Source organism: Periplaneta americana, chromosome 5 (genome assembly GCF_040183065.1).
Source record: "Periplaneta americana isolate PAMFEO1 chromosome 5, P.americana_PAMFEO1_priV1, whole genome shotgun sequence".
NCBI classification, from domain to species: domain Eukaryota; kingdom Metazoa; phylum Arthropoda; class Insecta; order Blattodea; family Blattidae; genus Periplaneta; species Periplaneta americana.
In genome coordinates this window covers 129,010,107-129,033,273 of record NC_091121.1, presented here as the reverse complement: position 1 = coordinate 129,033,273, position 23,167 = coordinate 129,010,107, and the positions used below count along the sequence as shown (strand labels likewise).

Sequence of the window (23,167 nt, the reverse complement as noted above, 5' to 3'; positions counted from 1 at the left end):
TAAGTACCTTAGAAAACAAATTTAATATGAAAAGGAGAATGCGACTACTTACCGCTCCCTTCCGGCTCGGACTAGTGTAACCCAACACACCACGCAAAATGACGTAAATGCAAAGTGCCGGTCGGGGAATTACACGGGATGTATTTAGATTGCAGGTAAACCAGTATTTTATCCGCAACGACCACCGATAAGCCCGCTCCGCTCTTCGACTAAACTGAAACCTTGACGCTGTGTCTGCAAGCACACGTCCACCTCCATCTACAAACAATGATGACATCGCAAGGCTTGTCACATAGCACTAGCGATCTTTGCGAAAAAGGAGAGGTACAATGCGGCACCTCTATGTTGAGCATGATGCGATTACTTTTCGCGGTCATTGGCGCGTGTGGGAGGATACCTACATTCAGCTCCTGAGGGGGAATGAATAAAATAAAGAACTAGACCAACTAATCCCGATTTTTTATGTACCTGTATAACAAATTCAGAGCACTACAGAATGAAGATATGCATTGCTATCATCTTTATTATAAGTTAATATCATCATTGCGTTACTAGTCAGTGAAGTATGCAATAGAGAGGGTAAACTGGCCACCCTTACCCATTATTTCCTGGCTTAGTTGTCTCATGAGTGATGCCTTATTAGTGCCACTTATGAGGTCCCAACAGTTTTCAAACTATTGACTAAACACAATAATAATAATAATAATAATAATAATAATAATAATAATAATAATAATAATAATAATATTATTATTATTTAGTCAATTATTATTATTATTATTATTATTATTATTATTATTATTACCATATTAATAATAATAATAATAATAATAATAATAACTTATTTAACCTGGCAAAGGTAAGACCATACGGCCTTCTCTAAGACTCAACCAGGAGTAAAACTGCGTTACAAAAAACACTAAAATTTACAAAGTACACTACAATTTTACACACAAAACTGAATAAGATAATAATTAATAATAATGTAATGTAAACAACAAGTAGAAATCAGACATATCCTATATAGAAAGAAAGGAAAAAGCATAATAAAATGTGAACAGGAGGTGAAAATAAATTAGACAAAGTATAAAAAATAAGACAATTATTGATAATAATAATGATAATAATAGTAGTAGTAGTAGTAGTAGTAGTAGTAGTAGTAGTAGTAGTAGTAGTAGTAGTAATAAAATAGTGACGTGCAAAGCATACAATGAATACATTATTTTTAGGTACACACAGTAAGGAAAATTACGATTATATATAGCTCACGTTATCACATTACAGATATACCATTATCGGAAAATAAGAAAACAAAAAGACAAAATAAGTTAAATATCACTAGAACATAAAAAAATGTGAATACGTGGAAACATGCAATACAACACTTGTCAAAATAGTAAGTTACTTTGGCAACTCATCATAAGATAATTTTCTAACTTGGATTTGAAAGATTTCAATGTTCGGCAGCCCTTGGCTTCAGGCAGCAGAGTTCCAGTGACGAGAGGCAGCAACAGTGAAAGATGAGGAATACTGAGATGATGTGTGAAGTGGAATTTCTAGCGTGTTATCGCGTTGTAATCGAATATTAATATTATGATAGCGAGAGAGAGTATGAAAACGAGCGAACAAATAAGAGAGGAATGAAGTGTGCATAATTCGATATAAGAGAGAAAGTGAGTGCAGATTTCTCCTCTCATGTAACCTAAGCCATGATAACTTCTCGAAATAAGGTGAGATATGATCATAGTATCGAACACGCTGTAGTTTCTGAGCGGAATCAATCCTGAGACCACTGAACAAAACGTCACAATAATCGAAGTGAGATAGAATGAGTATCTGTACCAGCGTCTGTTTTAATTTAGATGGATAATGATACAATCATTTTAGTGAATGGTGAATAGAGAATGCCTGCTTACATGCATATTTAATATATGTATGTATCCCAATTGAGATTAGATTCGAAATGCACTCCGAGATTTTTTACGGTGGAGCAAAACGGGATGATTGTTTTATTCAGTTTCACAGGTGGGATATTCAGGCCGTTGACATCAGGAATTAATCTACGGTTCGCGAACAGAATAGCCTGTGATTTACATGCTTTTAGGCTAAGTCCAAATTGTTGAGACCAGGAAGAGATGGAATCAAGATCTTCATTAAGACTATTAATGCTGTCATTTAGTGCATCAGAACGGGCTGAAATATACAACTGAACGTCGTCTGCATATATTTGATATCTACAGCGCTTAAATGATTTAGAAATTCCATTTATATAAATAGAGAGGAGCAAGGGGCCTAATACTGGACCCTGAGGAACTCCTGTTTCTACAGTACGCCAGGATGAGAAACGGTTATTAGATATGACACGCTGCTGGCGGCCACTACATACTTACTACTACTACTACTCAGGGGCGTATTCTGCGGACTACCGGGGCTACCAGCGGTAGCCCAAGGAAATTACAAAAGAAAAAGTTTATAATATAACATAATGTAATAATTTTGTATTATTAGTTTTACCACAGTAATTAAAATTAAAGTAATTGTTAGATTTATATACGCTCTCTGCTCTCGAAAAGAAACAAGTTGTCAAGGCGGCATCACTGGAGAAACCGCTTGCTACGTGAGGTAGCCTGTGACCGTACCGCGCACGCTGTCAGGTCGCACAACTGCCCATCCCCCCGCTCTCTTCTGTTTCCAACGTGCAGTGTAAGGCCGGTTGAGTTGCCGCTCTCGTGATCGGTTTCTTCACAGGCGCGAAGCAACAGTACGCTTAGCACGCTAGCTCATCAATGTAATTGTGTTCTTGCAGTGCAGTATTTTAAATTTGTGATTTGTTCGAGTGTCTAAGAGTTATATTAATTGTGAATTATTAAGTTTTTAATTTCCCAATTAAGTGATATTGTGAAAAATATGGCAGATCAAGTTTCTGGAGAGGTTTGTGTTGAAAATGACTGTGTAATAGAAGGTTTATTAAAAGTGCCTTTTAACCGTCGTACATACAACGAGGAAGTTGAAATTGTGAAAATGGAAAGACCAACTCCTGAGTTAAATTTGTCCATGGACGTAAAAGAAAAACAGCGTGAGTACACACGCCATTTCACTTCAACATCATATGGTAAGTGGAATTGGTTGTGTGGTAGTTCTAAACTGTCTAAACTATTTTGCTGGCCATGTTTGTTATTTAGTCGCGAAACTAATGTGTGGTCAAAAGAGGGTTTTCTAATATCAACTCCCTTCGAACGGCAGTCCTAAAACACGACAAATCAAAAGCTCATATTTGTAGTAGCATGAACTTTGCAAACTTTGGGAAGACAAGAATTGATTTACAGCTAGATAAGCAAAAAGCTCTACATATCAACCAACACAATGCTCCTGTGGAAAAAAAATCGGGAGATTTTACTGCATCTTATTAACGCAGTCTGCTTTCTAGGAAAACAAGAATTCGCTTTTCGGGATCATAATGAGAGTGTGGAATCAGACAATAGAGGAAATTATATTGAATATTTAAGTTCCTTAAGTGAATTTGACCATTTGTTGGCCAATCATCTTGAGAGTTCAACAGTACTTCGTGGTACTTTTCCTGCAATTCATAATGACTTAATATTTGCTATAAGTGGGGTTATGATAAAGAACATAAAATCTGAAATAGAAGAAGCACCTTTTATGGCCATTGTTGTTGATGAAACAAGTGACTGCTCTAATCAGAGTCAATTGTCCACTGTTTTAAGATACGTCGATAGTACTGTCAATGTTCAAGAACGGTTTATAGGATTCACAAATGTCAGTTCGGGCAAAACTGCTGCTGCTTGGTTTCAACATGTGGAAGGTGTTATAGCAGAATACAATGTCGGCAAATTAATTGCACAGACATACGATGGTGCTTCAGTTATGGCGGGAAATATTAATGGCTTAAAAACAAAAGTTCAAGGAAAGTATCCTCAAGCACTATTTGTCCATTGTTACAGCCATGTTCTCAATTTAGTTTTGCAACAAACTACTTCATCCATTCCAGAATGCCGCATTTTTTTTTCAAAACACTGTCGGGTTTAGCTGCATTTTTCTCATCATCTCCTAAAAGATCAGAAAAACTCAAGAATTTATGAAAAAGAAACTCCCAAAAGTAGCACCAACTAGATGCAATTTTACATCTCGGCTTGTAAATACAGTAAAGTAATACAGAAAACAACTGACTGCTTTCTTTGAAAATATCATTTGTAATGACTCTGAAGAAAACTGGGTTGATGATGTAATTGTGCAGGCTCAAGGATACTTGTATTTTTTCACACAGTTTCAGAATATATTTCTTCTTGAAGTCTATGCTAGAGTGTTCGCACATACAGATGTGCTCACAATATTCTTCAGACAAAAAGTCTAGACATAACATACTGCTTGCAAGAGGTATCAAAGTTAAAAAATACTATATTCGAGTTCAGACGTAGTGGGTTTCCGTCCATATGGAGTAATATGGAAAATGAAAATTCTTCAGCCAATACAATGAAACCACCATTAAAGCGAAGAAAAGGAGATGATGAATTGAAATACAGGCAGCTGTACTACAGCATACTAGATCGTATGCACATGGAAATTACTGACAGATTTTCTGATTATGGAAAGCTTCAGTTCACATATCTTCTAGATTCTCAAAAATTTTCTGCTTATAGAGAAAACTTCCCGAATGAGGCACTAAACAAATTATTTCAGTCCTATAACAGTCACTTTGATCAAGTACGTTTGAAACATGAATTAAGTGTAATATATTCAACAGAGGTCTTTGATTTTTCGAACAAACCTATCCATGAAATATCTGCCATATATGAAAACCAGCTGAACCAAGTTATTCCTGAAGTCCTTAAATTGGCAACATTAATTGTGACAATACCAGCTACGTCAGCATCAGTAGAAAGAACATTTTCTGCGTTGAAGAGAATAAAATCCTACTGTAGATCAACTCATACACAAGAACGTTTATACGGCTTGGCACTGATGTCCACTGAAAAGTCATTTCTACAGAAACTTCGCAAGCGGCCGAACTGTAATTTCAATGACGAAGTCATCAAAGTATTTTCGTCCCAATCAAGACGTCTGAAATTCATATATAAATAGGTAAGGAATTTTATTATAGGGACTTTAAAATATATTTTGTGTAATAATAGGGTCAGTGGTAGCCCAGGCCCTTAAACCAGTATACGCCACTGCTGCTACTACTACTACTACTACTACTACTACTACTACTACTACTACTACTACTACTACTACTACTACTACTACATACTACTATATTGTGAAATTTGCTTTACTTCCTCATTACAAGAAGTTATAAACATTGAGGAAGTATTGTGATACTGCAAAAAATTATGGAAATTCATGAACGTAGCATCTTTCACACAGAGAACATTGTTGTTGTTGTTGTTATTATTAATAGTACAACAACCGAACTTCGTTTAACTGAAAAGGAGTAAAAAAGATATCTCTACTTTTTTGACACATTTATTCGTTCATTCATTCATAATGTTCTGCCCAAGAGCAGGTCTTACACTGCAAACCCAGCTTTCTCCAATCTTTCCTATGTTCTACCTTCCTCTTTATCTCTGCATATGATCCATATATCTTAATGTCGTCTATCATCTGATTTCTTCTTCTGCCCTGAACTTTTCTCCCATTCACCACTTCTTCTAGTACATCCTTCAGTAGGCAGTTTCTCCTTAACCAGTGACGCAACCAATTCCTTTCTCTCTTCCTGATCAGTTTCAGCATCATTCCTTCTTCACCCACTCTTTCTAACACAGCTTCATTTCTTATTTTGTCTGTCCATTTCACACGCTCCATTCTTCTCCATATCCACAGTTCAAATGATTCCAGTTGTTTCTCTTCACTTCGTCGTAATGTCCATGTTTCTGTCCCATACAATGCCACACTCCACACAAGCACTTCACTAGTCTCTACCTTAGTCTTTTTTCCAGAGGTCAGCAGAAGATGCTCCTTTTTCTATTAAAAGCTTCCTTGGCCATTGCTATCCTTCTTTTAACTTCCTAGAAGCAGCTCATGTTACTGCTTATAGTAGGTCTACTTCTATTTGAAGTTGTCCACCTGCTCGCTCTACTACCTCACTTCAAATTTGCATGTTTACCTTCTTTATTTTTCTTCCACTAACCATGATTTTCGCCTTGTTTGCATTTATCTTCATCCTATAATGCTCACAGGTGTTATTTAACTCCAGTAGCATATCCCTTAGTATCGTCTCCTCTTCAGCTAACAACGCCATATCATCAGCAAATCTTTTGCACTTTATACTATCATCCCTCGCATGTTCTGAAAACAGTTCTTCATTAAATCCTCTAAGTAGATGTTAAACAGGGTAGGTGATAAACAGCATCCTTGTCATATTCTTCTCCCTATTTTACAGTACTTCCTTCTTACAATTCTTCTCCTATCCTGACTTTGATTCGTTGTTTCATATAAAGGTTACAGAAATGCCATCTCTTTTTACAAACCACACCAATTTTCTTTAGGATCAGTTCATTCCAATCTACTGTATGAAATGCCTTTTCTAGGTGCACGAATACTATATACACTTCTTTATTCTTCTCTAGGTATCTTTCGCCGATTGTTCACAGCACCCCAATGGCATCTCTCTTACCTTTTCCTTCCTGAAGCCAAACTGCTTTTCTTCCATCTTAGAATTCAAACGTCAATTCAGTATTCGCAGAAGTATCGTTGCTGAGTACGATATCTGGCTAATAGTCCTGAACTCGTTACATTTCTTGGCATTATTTTTATTTGGTATTAGCAGCAACAGTCTGTCGTACAATCTTCAGGCCATTCGCATTTCTCATATATTTCGTTGCATAATGACAGAATTTCTTTCCTGTCTTCACCCAAGTATTTCACTAATTCAATATCCAATGAAAATCAATCAATATGCATTTAGAAAGTGAATGTGACTTACAAGTAAACCTTCAGGCGGGGTAAGAAATAAAATTAGGCCTAATGCCTTTATTACCGTTCGATTAAGCATTAAAACCAATGCAAAAAGTTCTACAACTCGAACGCAATGAACACCAAAGATCGCGATCAATGAAGACGCAAGTTGACATGGGCTTCTTAGATTGCAAACACGTACAGCCTATCACGCAGCAATGCTAGACGCGAGAGCGAAAACAGTGCTGTTCTAGTCGCACTGTCAGTTGTACCTTGCAGTTGTTTGTGTAATGTTATGTACAGTGAGCTGAAAAAGATGAACCCGGAGAATATAGTGGTTAAAATTCTGGATAAACTAAAAGAAGATAAGGAGACAGACTGTGAAATGTCGCGAAAGGAACTTGAAATTCCTGATGATATATAGACTTGATAAAGAGTTATGGATCGGAAGCAGTTGAAGAAAGTCTGACACTGATGAAAATTAACCACGAGATAATGATTATGATGATGATGATGACGATGATGATGATGATGATGATGACATGCCTCATGTACGAGAATACGAGACTGAAAAAATAACTACGTCAGAAGAGGAATCAATTACTTCACAAAATTCCGATTCTCCCTATGCTACGTCCCCTCCCAAAACATTCCGAATCATTGACTTTGAAGAAAAATGCAAGGACTAATAGAGAATTGGATTCTGTCAGGTGCACAGACGAACAAAAAGAAGTTTAAACATAGGTAATGGATAAGTATGAAACATAAATTCACATGGCTAACACAAAAAAGTTAACTTCACAAAATGAAGCAAGCTGTTGAACAATAAAACAATGTTATGAATAAAATTAAAGAAGTACACCGAAGAACATTTGAGGAATTCTGTCTGCAGTGATCACCAAATGAAACTGTAAAAGAAAGTGACATAAAAAGTTGCACTGACAACAATTCATAATTTATTAGGTATAGATTAAAAAAAACTTCAACTCAAGTCTTTTCTGGTTACATCACATTAAAACCATTATAAAATTGTCAGCCGCAAAATATCATAACAAAGTGTCAGGTACACGACAGGATGCTCTTGAACAATCAATCCAAACTTTCAGACGTGAATGCACATCACTTATGGACATGTACAATGATGTTCATGTATTTAATGCAGATGAATGTGGATTTCATGAGGAAATGCCTTTCAGAAGAACCTTAGAATGTCAAGGAATCAGTTACATGTATGGTGTCGTGCAATCCAAAGTGGCAACTATACATTACTACACTATAGTTTCTAAAATTGGAAAACTGATGCCAAAGTTACTATTGATTCTCCAGGAACCAAAAGGTATAACTGTAAGAGTTGCGGAACATATTTTACAGACTGATAACTTTGTAGTAAAATGGACTTCGTCAGAAAAAATTACCAAAAAATTAAGACAGAATTCTTATGAGAAATATTTCTTCCTAACTCTGCAACAAGCAGTCTTCTACTGTTGGACTCGTATGATGTCCACTACGACGAAAATACACTTAAGCAACTATTAGATTTAGAAGAAGGTGACTATAGTCTTGAAAAACTAATGGTGAAAATCATACCACCAAATACGACTTATGAGTTGTAACCTTTGGACAGGTATTTTTCTCGAATGTACAAGCATATAATTCGACACATTTCCAATAATGCAATTTTGACGATTGATCTGATACAATAACAACAACACAACAATATATTGAAATTACAGTCGCTTGCTCACCAGCAGTTTCTTTCTCCACAATTCCAACAGGCACATCGGTATGGTTGGGCGTTAGCTGAATTGGCATCCAGGAGTGTACAAGGTTTTCAGAGCACTGTGGAGTACTGTATCCGAAATGTACAAGGAATATGTATGACCTGTGTAAAATCAGCCTTTATAAAGTGCGGGGGGTGTAGGCTACTGACAATTTGTTTCCAACATTTTCTTATTAACTATCATTGTTGTGTGACATATGTTCCTGGATAAAAACAAACACAGATTCTGAAAATACGATGCATTGAGTAGCATCATGACCATATCATCGTTTTCCTTGTTATGTATTAATCAATAGTTGAATATATGTTTTCTAATTGCTGAATGCCTCGTGTTCTGCACTTCACAATTGCAGTCGAGTTACGAAATTTGAGGATTGTTCATATTTTGTTATGCTGATTCCAATAATATTAGTTTCATTTCCTTTGTTTTTTACCTCAGGTGAAGGTTTACTTGTTAGTGGAAATTAAGCATAGAAGTAAAAAAGAACATAATATGTTCATTATCTTTAGATAGGTGGTCTCCTAAGTAGAAAATCATCTATTTTATTCACTGTGAAATGACTGAGCGAAAATATTACAGTTCTTTGTAATTAAAATGTAAGAGCAGCATTATTAGGAAATAATTTACATCTTTTATTTACATTAATTCTAAATATCACTTAATATGAAGCGATAATAAAAATACATATGTATTAGTATTACTCCCTTTAATGTAAAAGAGTTATCTTTCTTCCTTTTTTTTCTGCGAAGACTTTTAGGATTTAGTCTAACTTCAGGTAATTTTCATATTCCATGGACAGAATAAAATTATCAAACTGTTCAAACGTTTTTGTTGCTTTAATGTTCTCAAATAATTAATCAAATGCTCATAGCATTGGATTTTCTCATTACTTATCTAATATGTCAGTAAAAATCTGTGATTTTTATTAACACTTTCATTATCTGAAATGCTGATAGCTGTGCAGTTTAGTATGTGCAGCAAGTTCATAGTTGAATCTTCTTCTTTACAGAGAACACATTTTGGTGATATATAAATCCCAATTTTGAAGAGATTCACTGCCAAAGACTTATGTCAGTTACTAGTCTGAAGGTAGTAGTTGCCATTCTTGAAGAATTAGGAATCAGATTTTTATTTTTGAAATCTTTGCATGAAGATTTATTTTACTAACTTTTATTATTATTATTATTATTATTATTATTATTATTATTATTAAATATTGTCTGTTTATAATTTTTCTTTATTAATAAATCAAAATGGTATCTTTGTTGGATTGTGGTTTTTTCTTTGCTGTCAAATAAGTTTTGATCAATTTAAGCGCCTGATGCGAGTCACTAGGACAATGAAAAAAATAAAATTGGAAATTCAGCATTTTCATGCGGATTTTAATCTCTGCTGGAAGAACTGTCTTCAGTCTCTCACTACTCAAGCATGTAGCCATTTATATTAACAACTTTATGATATTCACTTATACACCCTCACATCTGTCATTGCAACTTCCAGATCTGCTGAGCATTTTCATATAGTATCCATAGACAGATCCTGAAAATAAAAATCATTATCTTAGGTGTGGGACCCCCATAGGCGCAGGCCCAATTGGGATAAATTGGTCCAATCAACTTACAACTAGCCCTGAATACAAAGGAATCATAATATCTACTTATAATATTAAATCATTGAGTCTTTATTTGAAACCAAACACACAAAGGGCAATCCACATCAATATCAGCAGACGCTTTTCTTAATGATGTTTTCTTTTTATTACATACCGTATAGAGGTACAATGAATAAGGACTCGACAATTTTTTCCTTACATTAGAAAAAAAACTATTCTTCTCCTTTCTGGCACACCAGCATCAATGGTTGTATCTTAGAAGAATATTCATATTATTTTCTGTTTTCTTGCTAACTTTCATATTTGAATTCATAACAGTCCAGTTTTTTTTTTTTATTTTAACTACAGGTACCGCTATGTCTTTTAAATTTTCAGGTTGTTTTCATACGAACTAGATGAGAGAATGGTTCCTTCCTGAGGCCATACACTACAAAGTCTCTTCTCATAGCATTCACTGGGTTGAAGAATTGGGGAATTTCTTCAATTGAGACAAACAAGAAATAATATGATCCAATAACAGAGTTGAAGAGATAGCCAAAATAGGAGGTGCAAAGTCAGAAGAATTTCATACGGAAAAAGGAGTAAAGCAAAGAGACATTTTGAGCCCATTTCTATTCATTATATACATACAGAGTGGAAGGTAACCACTGCACCAAAATGAAACTGGTAATAGATTATGAGGAGAGGTTCGAAAAATCTAAATAAGTTTTTTCTTAACATACACAGTTTTAGAGTACATTGTTGTTTCTATGAAACATTTGGCAACATCATCGCTACTACAATAATTCTACCAAGCTCAGCCACCCATCTCTTACCTTCCCCTCTCCTCTCCTGCTGTACTCAGTCGAAGGCACATGACAGTCCGGTACGTTGCTAGATTAAATTCATGGCTAAATGGTTTGATTTGCAAAAAAAAAAAAAAAAAAATTCAAGACATAAACTATTCAGATTATCTACTTTTACCCATCTGCTTATACAGCAACAGCCATTTTCTCAGGCCGTTACTGCAATAGAACGCTGCAAACATTGGAGAAAAACTATTTTTTCCCTGCTTAACTGTGCTTCATCGAAGAAAAAGTGTAATAAAAGTTTTGTTATAGTCAATATGTACAATCATCTCTTAAATTTTGGTGCATCAGTCCCCTTCCACCCTGTATATATGGATCTAATTCTAAAACAATGCAAGTGAAAATTCAAGTAAAAGTAAGAAATTTGAATGTAAGACCAGTATACATTCAAGCGTTAATCTATGCAGATAATAATGTATTCTTGACCAATAGGAAAGAAGAGCTACAGCAATAGGTGGTAGGGTGTATCGACTTTTTTTTTTTTGTTTAAATGAAGGTGGCTAGTGCGGAAAAGTTGCGACTTGTAACAGAAAGAGCGTAGAAAAAAAAGAAAATAGTAATTCGACAATATCCTGTGTCTCTGCATCAGCTCAGAAGTTCCACGAGCCTAATGTCCTATGTCTGCTTTCAATTTTTTTTTTTTTTTTTTGTAGTGCAGCTCTTCACCTATTTCTTTAAATTTACACTCAAAAATAACCCAGGGCTCACTACGAGGATGTGGCTGTACTTCGAGCCCCATCCCTCGACCCACCACCCACCCTTAGTAGTGTACTCCGGTGTCAAATGTTGACAGACGTGGTTCTGAAGCATGGCATTTCTCAGCTAAGCACACTAAATTATGTGAAGGATTCCTACAGCTCACATACAAGCGGAGAATCCTACAAGCAGTTATAACCTATCGAGATTGAACAACTGGCCCTAGTTTCTTCCTTTCAAGCTCTATCGGACAATGGCCAGAATGAACGGCTTGGCAGATCCCCAGAAGACACTCCTAGTCAGTACTAAGATCGGAGATCCGTTCCACGTTAATTTTGTTGATCCAGAATACTTCAATGGCTTTGCAATTCGCCACTGATTTTGTCTCACAGTGAAGTAACTCTTCTCCAATAGATCCAGAACATTTCCTGGACCTGTAGTGATACCAGCGAAATGTTTCATTACATGGCGAAGTGGAAGTCAATTTGCATGGAGAAGACAAATTAATATTCACTCTTAAATAGTGTCTTGGTCGTCACAATGTCGATATTCCCAATCATATTTCATTTCTCTGGTCTTCAGAAAGGATAGTTCTATCGATGGAACTTTCCAACTTAACTCACATTCACAGATTCTGTCGGGGTCCGGGCACTTACAAGTGCATAATATATATCAAACAATTTTCGACCTTTATTAATAAAAGCCTACTCATGCGCCCTTGAGGTTGACCCACTCTGTTTGTGTGATTTCAGCATATTTTGATATTCACTATGATACAACTGTATCATTTCCACTACTCTTCGCTTGCTGATAGTAGGAAGGCTTGCTGTTTTCCAAACCTCGATAAGTTTGTCAGCAGTAGCATGAGCAATGCCTTTTACTGAAAGGTGTTTTCCACCTAGTTCGCTTGTCTTTAACTCTCTACTCCAAAGAAAATGTGTTATCACATCCTTATAGTTTGCAAGTTGCGACTCTCTTATCAGTCCTGATGCATATACCGAACAAAGGACTCTCAGCAGTAGGTACGGCAAATACAGAATTAATTTTTCAACTCATGACAACACGATGCATAAGAACTATTCCATGTATCACAAAACCACTGATATGGTACACTATTTCACAGGAACAACAGCAATACAAACGTGGCCAGCGTATCTCACCAAATACGACTGCTGGGCAGATGCTGCCCTGACTGCCAGCATCTCTCCTTTCTCTCACTCATCGAGAAGATACTGGTGCCAGGTGCTTCTCTTCTTGTAATATCTGTGCTAATTTTTAAAAGGTTTGGTTAACGGGATGTAGGTGTATAGGTATGCCATTTGTTGTTTTAATATTTTACAAGTAGTCTATGCGTTATAAATTCAGATCTTCAGTACTGGTATTGATGCAGGGACACAAGATATTGATTAAATTTAATTTTCTTTCTCCTGCAGTCTTTCTGCCACAAGTTTCAACTTTTTCGCACTAGCCACCTTCATTAAAAAAAAAAAAAATTCGATACACCCTACTACACAGTCATGTAGAGATATAGGTATGACAGTAAACACAACCAAAAAACCAAAAGCAAAGTAATGCACATAACAAAAGAGATAAAGAGGAGACTAAATATAGAGTGAGATGGAGAAATTATGAAACAAGTTGAGAACCTAGAATATTTTGGCACAATCATAAGTACAAATGGGAAAATAGACACAGAAATTAGTCATAGAGTAAACAGGGCAAACCAAATTTACTATCAAATAAATCAAACAAACAGAAAAGAAAGATATTAACTACAACATTAAAATGTGAATATAAGGGTGTTTCAGAATTCAACTGAAGAAATTTATAGAGGGGTTGTAGACAATTTGATATAAGGAACCCAGGGTCTCCGACAAAAAATATCTGAGTAATCAGTTGTTAAAGTTGTTTTACATTTGATACTCATAATTCAGTACTAAAATGAAATAAAGGTGTGGAATGGTATGAGATGGTTTCGGACCTTATTAGGAATTGCATGAAGCCCAAATGTTAAGAGCTAATTAACTCCATTTTCAAAATGTAACCCTCAAATTGCCGGCAAATAATGAGACAGCATGCCACTGCTTGTTTCACGTTCATTCATTTTCGTTATTGTATTGTTGGTATGAGGCTGTGGTGAAAGAGATAACACGTCAGATCTCAAGCCGAAAGTTAGTATGTATATTAGAGTCTGACTGTGATATTTTTTTTAATCCCAATACCTCTCACTATATTGATGAGATATCTGAACTCTTTCTTTCCTGAACCACGTACCGGTACTGTAGTATTTATTTATTATGCTTTCGATAAGAGTATGCTGTATAGTACCAGCCATTGGTTCTTACAGTTCACTTGAGATCAAGCCAGTCGTATTGGACTCCTATGAAACTCAGGTATTTGTTAGAAATGCACTGGTGTTTGGTTGCAAATGTGACGAGTGCATGACTTTTTTGTGTTCTGTATTATTATTTTCATGCATTTTTGTCCCATTGTAATGTCTAAGTTGTATGAAATTCATTGTACTGGTACATAGTACTAATAACACTGGTCAACAAAATTAAACATATTTTTTGTTAAAAGATAAAGAATAGGTGATTCTTATAGCATTTGTCGTGCTGATTTCATATCTGTATTCAAAATTTTTCTATCACCCAGGGTTTTTGAGTAATTATATGAAATGTACTTCAGGATTTTCTAGTATTGATACCTTGTAACATTTTACCTAAAATCATATTTATTTACCTAAAATGTGTATGAAAAAGATTTTAGGTTATACTTCGGTTGAGAAACATCTCTTCTGAGTGTCCAGCAGTAGTCTGACAGAATATTGGCATCTATTTTTCTGGTAGTGCCTTTCCATTTCAGAAAAATCCTGATGAAAATGCTTCACATGTTCGTCGCTCGCTACCCGAAGGTTTTGAGGGAAGAAAAAATAGACGAGAATCCAAGAAATTATTTTGAGAGTTACATAGCACCCCATCACGTTATAGTTTTGAATCAACTCGCTTACAAGTTGGCTGTAATCTTCTGATCTGTGGTTCCTAGAATGTAGCAGTCTGTTGAATGATCGTTGGGTTCCTGGCATTTCATTGACACTGGAAAAGGCATATGACGGGATCCTTTTAGCCAACCAGTTAGGCTAATAGAATTACATGATGCACAACAGATTTCAGGGGCCCAGTTTCTGTCCTCATCTATTTTACAATCAAAAGAACATTCGTAAGCTTTTTTAACTAGTGCAGTAAAATTCACCTGTGTGCTTTCAAAGTTAATTAACCACAAACGTAACAAAAATTATTTGTGATTTAAGCCTGGTTCAGACGGTGCGTGTTTCCGTGATGGATTCCAAGGTGGCTAGCAGGCTGGGTGCCGTGGTGGCTACGGTGCTGGGTTCCGTGGTGGCTGCGGTGATGGTTTTCATTCACACGGAGCGAGCTGCCTTGCATGCTGGATCCAAAGAGTTTGAAGTATTACAAACTCTTTGGCTGGATCCCAGTTTGGAAGTTGGAGATGCTGGCGTGGTACAATTTGTAAACATCAAATATGGAAGCTGTACGAAGTAGACGTTCAGCAGCCTTTGCTGTTTTGCTAGCTTTGAACGCTGAGGAGATGGATCAAATTAAAAATAGTAGAATGTGGAGCCGAAAATGGTTACTGCATAGAAATACGGGCCAAGATGTCTTAACAATGCTGTTTGTATAGCATATAAACATGTCTCTTCTCTGTACGCCTCAATTAATGTTCTGACTTGATCTCTGGTCCAACCATAGGAATTCATAATCAAAAATTTCGACTTGCTCTCTTAAGGGGAGAGGATGGTATTTTTCAAAACTTTTTTCCTATTTGGTGTAAATTATTAATTTTTTGTATGTAGAGAGCTCATAGCTGTGGCAACTCAACCAAATAAAAATATTTTGAAAAAAAAAAAAAATTATTTGGGGGCCCAAATTTGAAAAAAATAACCCAATGCAGGATTGTACTAAAACCGATATATCTAAACCGTTTTTAAAGATAGATTCAAACAGTTTTTGCAATGTATTTGTAAAAGTATGTTCTACAAACTCTCTGTAACAGAATTTTGATATTAGTCCCTACGTTGGTAAAATAAACAATTAAAATTTAATAACAATTTTCTGATTTCCTTTCTTGCAAACAAACGGACGTATTTTTAAAATTAAATCAATTAACAAAATTCTGTTACAGAGAAAAGTTTCCTAATAGTCTAAAGAATGTGTGTTCTAAATATCATGCATGTATCTTTAATAGTTCAGAAATAATTATATTCATTTTGTCTGGCAATGTAGCAACAAAAATTAAGTTACTGGAAACCAATAAAAGCGGGCGTGTGATTTAAAAATCCATAGCGCAGGAAGTTTAAAAATGACGTCTCAACATCCGATAAGGGCACAAATACCCACAAAATGTTATGCAATATATTCCACACATATCAAAAGGTATTTTTTTTATGTTTAATATTGGTCGACCAGCAAACTTGCTATACAGACCACTGAAAGGATATTTTAAAGAAAAAAACAATTTTTTGAAAATTTAATTTACCGGAAACAACTATAAAAGTGGGCGAGTGATTTAAAAATCCATAATGCAGGAAGTTTAAAAATGGCAATCCACACATATCACAGGGTATTTTAAAGAATATATATATATATATATATATATATATATATATATAAATTAAAAAAAAATATATATATATATATTTTTTTTTAATTTAGTAATTTTTCATCAAAAATATCATCCTCTTCCCTTAAAATAGTAGCTTCTGCAACCTTCCCGAGGTTGATCCACGCTGTTGTTTTCTCGCTCCCAAGGTCCCAGAACAGTCTAGATAACACTCATGATAAATAAGAAACTAACCATAAGTGGAAAACAACTAAAATTCTACATTAACAATAGTAAATGTTGCAACAAAGCAATTAAACATGAAGTTTAAAACAACTGAAGTTCTATATTTGATTATTCTATCCTTAGAAACTAAGAAATACAAAAAAAAAAAAAAGATTTAGTGGAAAACAACTATTTTGGTGACACTGAACCAGCACAGAAGCACGCAGGAAAAATAGCAAGGAACCTACCCTCGAAATCCAGCAAGCTAGCCATCCACGGAGCCAACAGAGCGCATTATTAACGGTGAGTGACCACGCAGGCGACCCATCCGCGCAGCCACCTTGGAATCCATCACAGAAACACGCACCGTCTGAACCGGGCTTTACATAGTATTTCGAGGTATGTTTCAGTTTATAAGATACTTTCACCACACTTAAAATTAGGACAAAGAAAACACGGATTATGAAACTTGTTATCCAACTCAACTGAGAATTAATATTAACTCTCGCAGTCTTATGAGGAATAAAATTCATTTTTATGAATTCTGACTTCACAAGCAACAGTAATCTGAAGTTACAGGGTCAATTGTTAAAGCAATAAAATGGAATATTTGAAATATTTTCTTTCCATTAGCATGTTAAGGACTGCATATATCAATAAAAATAAATGAATTTTTCTAAAATCACAAAATAATGATGGGTGGTAGAAAAATTCTGACTTCATTTTTGGAATCAGCAGATGACATTACATAAGAAACAGCAGAAATTTTACATTTAACAAAATCACTGAGTATAACTGAGGCGGTAGCCGGAAAATGGGCCCATAGGTCTATAGGCCCTTTTTCGGGAGAACGTTTAATTCGATTCTCCATTTTAAAATCTACTTACTTATGTAGTTTCGTTTCAATATCTTGTAAAAAGAGGGCAGGGTAGCTAATTGAATGAACTCACGCACCCTTGCATAGTTGTGGAAGTCTGGAGATGATCCTCAAAGTGAGTGTGAGTCCATCCAGGATGTACACTAAAATGTAAACTGCACTCTGAAGATAAACTCTGAAGCGAGTGTGAGTCCATTCTAGATTAATACTAAATAACTTGTAATCTGTATTCTGTACCCAACAGATATTCTTGATTTTTACGTACTCAGTACAATTTGTGACGTAACTACGAGATATATGTAAGAAATATAATTGTACTAAAATGATTTTGAACTTGTAAACCTCTATAATGTGCACTGTTCAATGCTGATGTTTAATTTCTGCTAAAATATAATCATATTGAAATTGTTTTGATAAAATAAACTTGTTCTTTGGAAAGAGGGCCTATAAAATGCTCCAATAAAATATATATATTTATAGCACTATTAAAGTCGGAATGCATTATTTAACAAAAACTTGTAGACAAATATAGTTGTAACAGTATGCAAGTTGTTATTTTCATAAAAGTGCATTCAAATCGCAATTATATAAAAAATAAACTTTCAATCTTTGTTTTCTCGAAACATGACTTTTGCTTATGGGCCCTTTTTCCGGCTACCGCCTCAATTAATAAACTTCAGAAAAAATACTTGATTTGTTGCAGAAAAATACTGTACTTAAGGAGGAGATCATTACTTTGAACAATTCCTGTACCTTGTTTTCCAACTGACAGTGAGTAGTGAAAGAATAATTTGTTTTCCTTTATTACAGTATACGTACCAGTGGTGGTGCCACAACTTTCAAGTTGGGGGGGGGGGGAGGAGGGGGCATTGATATGGACGCACCAAAAAGTAGGGGGACAATGTAACTGGAAAAATGCACATTAACTATAAATAAATATTCACAAGAAGACATAACAGTTGTAATCATATTGTACTATTGTAGGGTCTACTGCACAACCAAGCGACCTATAGTACTATGTATATTATTGTTTTTGTGCCATTGGAGGCTTTGGATCAAATAAATATACACTGGAGCATGTATACGAGTATGTTCCTCATAATATTACTGTGCATGTTTTAGGAAGTATTGGAAATACAATAAGTACAAGAATAGTAGTGCCCTAACACATTCTTGCAAGTTCTTCACATACTTTTTGCTTACATACTGTGTCACTTTCCTACTTGATATTTTATATCTTATTTTGAAACTGAAGAGCTAATAGACGATGCCTTAAAATCTAAACCAATTATTTTTTAATAATTTAGTCCCCAAATTTGTAATTCAGTGTCGTATACTCGGCTTAAATCATTTCTAGCCTGAAGAAATTTCTGATATAATGGTCTTCTAATTTCTTAAACTTCTGTCTCCGAGTACCATACTGTTCAACAACTTGTTTACAATGTTTCACTGTGCTCTTTTCCTCCATTCTCTCGAACTTCCAAAAAATTTTTTGTCACTAAACTCCACAACCTATTCTTTCTCCTTTTGTTACACTTTGACAGTATTCAATATTCAAGCACATCGGACACATATGAGATAGGTATGCATGTTGACTGACACTGTTTTTCCCCTGCTGTGTCTTCTTTCCAAGGACTGGCGATATCTTTTACTTCTAATTTTTCTGATATGAAGAGACCATCAGTAGTCAGCAGTGTATGCCCATCGACGTTTGTATTATTAATTATTAAATGTAATAAGTATTAGTACAAGCACTCGACAGTAGTGTTGCCTCTTGGGGAACTTGAACACTCTTCAAAATTTCCAAAATTATCATACACTAGTTTGCAGAAATTACGAGCTATGTTTGACAGAATCATCTAGCCACCAAAAACGTCTCCAATTCCAGATCTAATGTACCATGTGTAATGCAAACAAACTGAAAGATCACGTAGATGCACAGCAAGAAACTACTTGTTCATTCAGCTAGAACCAACTGGCAAGGGCCAGATTTATTTCTATCGATATTTAGAAGTCCTGCCCTCTACATGTTTTTGTTTAAAAAGAACAAAAAAATAAGAAGTAGCCGGGAATTGAACCCAGAACTTTTACTCGAAAGGCATGTCACTAACTGGTTGAGCTATGTGAACGATGGTATAATTATAAAGTATTGCAGTACGTCTATTGGCATGTAGTGACTTTTAACTAGGATTTACGCCCTTTAGAAGCAACTTCGGCATATTTTTAGGGTTGTGTCTTATTCTCGCTCTCATGAGCTTCGAAATGAGCTATGTTCCATTAAAATGTGACAGGGGTGTGATAAAAAGTTTCCCTTATTAGCAGGGCAGTGTTTAGCTTTCACAGGTACAAAATTGATAAATTATATGAAATAAATAATGAACAAAGACTATAGAAATGTTGATCACATTATTTCACAGCATGTCAATGACATAACTCATTCTCTAACTGCTAAAAGTCGTATGGGGCATTCCATGTCAAATCAACACAAAAAAGTGGACTTTTCAACCCAACCACCTCAGATTTTCATTAAATTTGGTAGGATGGTAAAGAACCTTAAGTTAAGTAATTATGTAAAATTTTAGCCCTCAATAATGCACGATATCCCTACAGCAATTCTGTCAATACGAGAAAAAATGTAAAAATGTCGCATACTATGTCAACAAAAATAATTCATAACTTCTCTTCTAATTGAGGTAGAATCTTAAACTTGGGCTTATTTTAAAGCTAAGGGATCATACGTTTCAATAAAAATAGGTTTGCATCAAAGTAATCAATTCTTTATTGAATAGTCAAGTGAAACACATTTTAACATTGAATATCTATAAATGCGGGACATAAATTACTTCGCGAAAAATGTATGTTATAGAGGTAAGAGTATTCTCCCCTTGGTGTAAGTTTCATTTTGGAAACGTTTCAGGAATATCAGTAAAAAAATATATCAATGTATTGGTTTGTAGCACTTAACCCCGTCTTACACCAACACTGCATGCGCACGAGTTCCTACTTGTCTGATAAGCTGCGTCATCAATCTGTCAGGCCGTCATTCAATTTATACAAAACGTGCAATCTGTTTCAAGTGCAGTGTCGTTGCTGCAATCCCTTCGAGAAATTAGGGCACTGTAATTAGAGGAAAAATTTAAGAAGTGTTATATCGTGGATGCTTAATGTATTTTCTGATTTAAAACAGGAACAAAAGGTGTGCGCTATGTGTCACAAAGAAATAAAAATATAATATGATGCTATTACACAGAATCCTCATAATGACTCTAGTAATGAAGAATACGTCAACTCTACAGCAAATGTAAGTTCATTAAATAAAAGTCTTTTTGACCAAGGTGTGTTCTTTATTAAACAAGAAAGGCTACAAGAGAAATATAAGAGACAAAAATTTGAAAATATTGTAAAAGACAGTCTTCGATATAAAGATGCCGAGGAACCAGGACCTTTCTGATTCTGAAATTTTGTCTCGGTTGCAGGAAAATTTTCAAAATTCAGGTAAAAGTGAGAAAATCACCATTTTAACACTACTACCTAAAAGCTGCAGCGTAAATAATATAAACAAGAGTTTCTTTCAGCTTTCGAATACATAATTCGGAAAGCCAAAGTCCTGGCAAAGGGAAAGGGAATTTTGTGTTCACCAAATCCGAAACCTGGAAAACCCTTGCTCGCGGCTGTTGCCGGTAAAGTTAAAGAATTCTGTTGTTCTGACGAGATAAGCAGAATGATGCCTGGTAAGAAATATTTGTTGTGATTAAAGAATCAGGGAGTAAATCACATGAGCAGAAATTAATTATATGCAGTGTTTAAAAATTCTAACCCTGACCAAGAAATTGTATTCTAACTGGAGTTAGTGGACTATACTGTCTGTGTTTGTGTCCTATCAGAATGTAAAACTTATGCTGGAAGCAATTTATTAAATGTAATATTCATCTTACGATGTTTGGTGACGTATACACGTCCGTTGATGTGACATATTAATGAATTTAAATACTATTATGGTCACAATGGTATGAAAGAAAAATTTCACAACCTCGAGCGGGAATCGAACCTGCGACTTCCTGTTCTCCGGTCAGGCGCTCTACCACTGAGCTATCGAGTTCGTCTCACGCCAAAGGCTTGGAATTATCCTTTCATACTGGCGACTGCGCCTGACCGGAGAACAGGAAGTCGCAGGTTCGATTCCCGCTCGAGGTTGTGAAATTTTTCTTTCATACCATGGCATGATTGTGACCATAATAGTATTTAAATTCATTAATATGTCACATCAACGGACGTGTATACGTCACCAAACATCGTAAGATGAATATTACATTTGTAAAGTTTCTTTCAAGCCATAAGCAGTGCTGACTAGATCAGACACTATGGACAGTACTCTATAAAAGAGTTGCCAGTATGAAAGGATAATTCCAAGCCTTTGGCGTGAGACGAACTCGATAGCTCAGTGGTAGAGCACCTGACCGGAGAACAGGAAGTCGCAGGTTCGATTCCCGCTCAAGGTTGTGAAATTTTTCTTTCATACCATGGCATGATTGTGACCATAATAGTATTTAAATTCATCAATTTATTAAAGTTTCAGGTCTACGTGGATTTCAAGAAAATTTTTCTTTATACTTTCCAACTTAACATTTCTTGGCTACTATGGTGTGCAATCCTCCTCATATAAATTGCTTGTTCAGGAAATGTACAGAATGTCCTGAACCATTCAAAATAAGAGAGGGTTTAGAGAAATGTTTCGTATAAAACTGCAGTGAATCAGTGGCCTACAAGCAGTGGATGACGACTGACCGATCAACGCTTGAGACTATAATGAAACCCACAGACAAATTTTTCGACTGTCTCTCGGAGAAACTTGGTGATTTACTGACTCACTCATTTATATCATCTGAACAAAGTAAGTTTCTACGTGATATGAAATCATTTCTACAGCCATGCCTGCTTGTTGTGTTATGCGACTTTGCTGAAAACTATTATTTCGTAATCCAAGATGAAATTCAGTCATATCACAGGACTAATGTGCAGACAACCATTCATACTTTCGTAATATATCATAACGAATCGTCATCCGATAGTCTCTATTAAAAATCTGGCAATAATTTCACACTGCCCGAAATATGACACTACAGCTGTACATCTGTTTCAAAAATATCTAATGGAGTCATTAAAACAAACATCTGTAATTCACCACAAAAATTATGTATTTCTCCGATGGATTCTCTGCTCAGTATAAAAATAGAAAAAAATTTCCTGAACCTCACATTACATGAAGAAGATTTTGGATTTCCAACAGAATTGCATTATTTTTGCATATCGCATGGCAAAAGAGCATGTAACGTTGTAGGTGGGACACTTAAAAGGTTTGCGGCTTGTGCTAGTTTGCAGAGACCATCCGATAAACAAATAACTACACCTAGGGAATTGTACGACTGGACAAGGCATCATCTCCCAAACATTAATACCGTTTATGTGACTAAAAAAGGCTATACTGAAGAGGAAAAAATGCTTGCTCTTCGATTTGCAAAATCCACCGCAGTGCCTGGAACACAAGTTTCATACAGTCCTGCTGTTTAGGATGGTTATTATACTTGCTAAGCAG

The 23,167-nt window shown here is 35.4% G+C and overlaps 2 protein-coding genes across 2 annotated transcripts in view; both read right to left on the bottom strand.

The window, feature by feature from the left end:
- LOC138700190 (ras guanyl-releasing protein 3-like) overlaps positions 1–179 on the bottom strand; it is a 615,134-nt gene extending 614,955 nt beyond the window's left edge. Inside the window, exon 1 of the mRNA XM_069826618.1 lies at positions 53–179. The gene's annotated coding sequence lies outside the window, so the exon portion shown is untranslated. The remainder of the gene's footprint in view (positions 1–52) is intronic.
- Positions 180–9,918: 9,739 nt separating this feature from the next.
- Positions 9,919–23,167, bottom strand: part of Polr1C (RNA polymerase I and III subunit C) — a 90,952-nt gene continuing 77,703 nt past the window's right edge. The window contains exon 9 of the mRNA XM_069826625.1: positions 9,919–10,235. Within this exon, the coding sequence (XP_069682726.1) occupies positions 10,234–10,235 (2 nt within the window). The 3' untranslated portion in view covers positions 9,919–10,233. The remainder of the gene's footprint in view (positions 10,236–23,167) is intronic.